We start from the raw sequence: 4511 nt of genomic DNA, 5'->3' as shown, positions 1-4511 counted from the left end.
GGTTGCTCCCTAGCCAGCCGGGAATGGAACTCGTGCTGCAGAGGCTGAGGACTGCTTCATAGTGCGTTGCCCCACCCCTTGCGCCACCAGGGAGGGCTGATTATTTGTATTTTTTAAAGATTTATTTATTTATTTATACATACAAGAGCTGGGGTGCAGGTCAGAAGTGTGGGGGGTGAGAGGATTCACCAGAGAGAGTGGGGAACAGAACAGGCAGATCAACTGAAATACACTGCTGAGGGGAGCAGTGGGCGAGGCAGGAGAGGTCTGCCGAGCCTGTTTTAATTCTTAAATTGTCCCCAATCTGGCCAGTGGCAGGCCCTTCACACTGGTTCTTTTGGACTTTGGACATCTTGGAGTAGTCCTTTATTTTCCTGCACAAATCATTCCTTGTATCCTCATACAAGGTGCTCATCTTGTATCCTCTGTGCAGCAGCCCTGGAATTGGTCAGGGGCCTGTATCCTTTTGGTAGAGAATGGACTTTAGAACCAAACATCTGGGTGCTGGCTCTGCTTGTTGACTAGGATATCATTGTCCAATGACTCATTATTCTCTTAAGAATTTTCATTTTTATTGAGGTTGCATTTCTCATTCTAAGACTTTACAATTAAATTTCTATATGTGAATGATGATGCAGAGTTGAGGACATTTATTTTCTCATCACCCTCACCATTTCCAAATAAGACCAAGCTATCTTATTTTGTCTGTTTTATTCCAAAAGTTACCTAACTGGTCTTCTATTTCCACAATGGCCCCTCTAGGTCTCTTTTCCACATGCATTCAGAATAGGATGAATTTTTTTTTTTAAGAGATTTATTTATTTATTTATACAAGCACTGGGTACAGTCAGAAGCGCGGGAGGGTGAGAGAATTCACCAGAGCCAGAGCAGGGAACAGAACAGGCAGAAGGACCGAAGTACACTGCTGAGGGGAGCAGCAAGCGGCAGGAGAGGTCTGCGCGCCATGCAGGACCCTCGTCCGGGGTCCAGGGATCAAACTGGTGCTGCAGAGGCTGTGGCCAGCTTCGCAGCCCAGCGCTCAACCGCTGCGCCACCGGGGAGGCCCAAGAATAGGATGAATTTTAAAAATTTTGATCATTCTCCCCTGCTCATAACCCTCACCCCATATGAATAAAGTCCAAAATTCCCAACATGGTCTCACCACAGGATCCGGTCTCATTTCTAACCTCATTTACAACACTGACCTGCCAGCTCACAAGACAAGGACACAACAGTCACAGCGTTGTTGTACCTGTTCTCCCCCAGCCATCCAAATGACTTGTAAAGGTTGTTATTAGGTCTCCACTTGAGTCACCTCTTCAGAAAAACATCCCCTATCTCTCCTATTGAAAACAGCACCCCAATCACTTTTGACATTATACCATACATTCACCCATTTGCTTGTTGTCAGTCTCCACTCATCCACATTACACCTCTATAGTAAGCTCCATGAGGAGAGGAATTGGTCTGGTTTTCTGCTGTAGCCCCAGTGCCTAGAACAGTGCCTGGTGTATGGTGGGTTCTCAAATGTCTGTTGAGTGAACAAAGATAACTTTTACTCCTTGGGGTTTTTCTACCCACCATACCCTCTGCCTGGCTTCCCCCTCACCTTTCTCTTTGCATAGCCAGCTTCTTCTTATTCTTTAGATGTGAGCTTGAATATGACCTCCTCGGAGAAGCCTTCCCTGATTGCCATATTCTAAGTTAAGATCCACTACCCCACTTGCATTTCCTTCCAGTTTCTGATTCTTGCTGTAGTACTTATAACAACTTAGCTTTCACTTATTGCCCCCCTGCCCATATCACCCCACTAAAATACAAACTCCAGAAGGCTGCCATGTTGTCTTATTCACCACTGTATCCTCAGAGCCTAGAACAAATAGGCATTCAAGAAATTTGTTGGAGGGACTTGTAATAAGTAAAAACTGGAAAGAATACAAATGCTACAGAATACAGGGTGACCATTACAGAAAGAGGTAGTTTTATGTGCAATGGCATGAAATGTACTGCAATAAGCAATATAGTGCAATTCATGTAACCACAATACTATATACACAGGAAAGAAAGAAAGAAAAATAATAGATTGGACTGTAGCCATCATTTGGGGGTGAGGGATATTAGAAAACTTTAACTTTCTATATTATATATTTCTGTATTGCAATTATTTTAAAACAAACACTAACATTTGTATACTAAGTACATGCCAGGCAGTGTAGCAAATTCTTTGTATGCAGGATTTCATGGCATCTTTTCAGTAACCTTTTGAGAGGAGTCGTAACAGCTGCATCCCTGTTTATGATGAGGAAATTGGATCAGAAACATCAAGTGAGTAATGCAGCAGATCCACCACACTACCTGTGTTTTTATAATAATAAAAATAAAAGAAACTAGGAATTAACGATTCAGGACCCAGGCTTTACACAAAAGATATTAAACAAATCTGGATTTGGATCTGAGCCTCCTAGAAACCAGGGTAAAGAGAAAAATATAAGCTCCTTGGTGCTTCAAATATTTAAGTCAACTACACATCGACATCTTTCCCAAGTGCTGAGGTTTCAGAGACCTTCTCTCAAGTTTGTAAATACAGCAGTGATCGAGTTGCCTATAACTTTGATAAATACCCATATTCACAGGTAGATGTTGGCCAGCTACAAATGGAAGTTCAGTCAAAGCAATTCCAAGAGGAGTCAAATTTATAAAGCCTGAGCATCAGACTTAGTTAAAATTGGATATGTGACCTAACCTTCCAAGAAACTCTCAGAATATTGTCAATGTCGGTCTATTAAAGACTGTTACTGAGACTCAGGATACAGGAGAAATTCATCTTCAATTTCAACCCTAGTGAACTTTCCAGGCAGCGTCGGATGTGTTTACATGTTTTTTACAGCAAAGAAACTGAGGCTAGTTACATGCCTAGAAAGTGTTTAAATCTGTGTCTTAGGCATCCCTTCCTCAGCAATGCCTATCACACGTCAACATAAGAGTTTATACCTTCAGAATCTCTCTGGAGGTGGGAAGAATCTGGAAAGCTAGGATACCGGGCTGCACAATGAAGGAAAGCTGGTGAAGAGGAGCCAGGCCCTGCCAGGAGGGGCAGGGAAGTAAGGCTCTCATTACACAGATGGGTAAATACCCCACCTCAAAACATATAAATGATCTCGCAGCAAACACCTGACTTCACTCCTTTATTTACTTTGTTTGTTTGTTTGTTTGTTTGTTTTAAGATTTGTTTACTTTTCGTTACAAGCTGGGGATGGGGGAGCTTTGTCAGAGGGAGGAAGGGAAAAAGGGAAAGTGGGGGCTAACTGCGGGGCATGTTTCTAGAGGGGGCAGTGGGGAGAAGGAGGGAGTGAGAAAATAAAGGATCCAGCCCTTTTTTCACCCCACACCCTCGTCCCAGGAGAAAGCAACGGGACCCCCACCCAGAAATCCTTGATCTTTTCTCGCCCTTCCCGCATGCAGCGTAATCAAGGACGTGCAGGAGGTGGGCGGCGGGCAGTCTCGGTATAAAAAGGAAAAAGGCAGGTGACAGGGGTACCCTCCCCGGGGGCACTGCTGTCTCCCCGCTTTCGCCGAGAGCGGCAAGAGCCGGGGCAGGGGGCGAGCCCCCGGGGCCTGCGGCGCCCTCAGCTCAGGCCCTTCCCCTTCCTCCGGCGGCCGCGCTCCGTCACCTCCGCGGCGGGGCCGCTGTGGCCTCGGCTGCCGCCGGGGCTGTCACTGGCGCTGCTGGCAGCCGGGCGCAGCGCGCGCCTCTCCACGCGGTACTCGGGCTCGCGGACGCGCGGCGCGGCGCGCAGCAGGAACTCGCCGGCGCGGTAGGTGACGCGCACGTCGGTGCGCGGGTACGTGCCGTACACGCGCCGCAGCTCCCGGCGCACGTAGTCGGGCAGCTCGAGGCGCGGGTCCGACGCGCGCTCCACGCGGCCCCAGCGCAGCTCCGCCTGCAGGCTGCCGCCCTCGGGCCACGGCGCCCACTCCTCCGCCGTGGCGGGCCCCGGCGCCGCCGGCAGCGACGGCCCCAGGTAGCTGGGTGCGGAGAACGGCGGGCGCAGGGCCGCAGCGTAGGCCTGCGGGAAGGCCCACCAGGGCGGCACGGCCGCCGGGGGCGCTGCCGCGTGGTGGAAGCAGTGGTACTCTCGCGGGGCTGCCCACTCGCCGGCGCCCAGGCCCGGGGGCCGGCTGCAGAAGTTGTGGGCCTGGATGGGGGGCAGCAGCAGCGGGGCGGGCAGGTAGGTGTAGGTGAGGGCCTGCAGCAGGGGCCAGACGCCCTCCCCGGGCACCAGACCGCTGTATGAATACATGGTCCGAAGCTCAGGCAGCGGGCATTTTTCCTGGGGCCTGGTCCTCGTCTAGACCTGTGGTGGAGGCGTGTGTGTGGATACACCCTGTTTTTGTCTCCACCACCCGTCCCCGGGGCCTGGTCACCCAGGGCTTGGGTCCTGGGCAGGAGCCCACACCTGCCTGCTTCCATCATGGCTTCGAGGAGCTCTTCCTAAGGTATTCACCCCTCA

At 50.2% G+C, this 4511-nt stretch overlaps 1 protein-coding gene across 1 annotated transcript; it reads right to left on the bottom strand.

The window, feature by feature from the left end:
* Positions 1–3626: 3626 nt before the first annotated feature.
* LOC311178190 (uncharacterized protein C10orf95 homolog) lies at positions 3627–4301 on the bottom strand (the record flags this gene model as incomplete). Its single annotated transcript, XM_084244567.1, has 1 exon — positions 3627–4301. One exon carries the CDS (start codon positions 4299–4301, stop codon positions 3627–3629), a length of 675 nt encoding a protein of 224 aa, XP_084100693.1.
* Between the last annotated feature and the right edge of the window lie 210 nt (positions 4302–4511).

The sequence above is a fragment of the Talpa europaea genome, assembly GCF_964194135.1.
Source record: "Talpa europaea genome assembly, chromosome: 10".
NCBI classification, from domain to species: Eukaryota; Metazoa; Chordata; class Mammalia; order Eulipotyphla; family Talpidae; genus Talpa; species Talpa europaea.
This window is presented reverse-complemented; position numbering and strand designations above follow the sequence as displayed.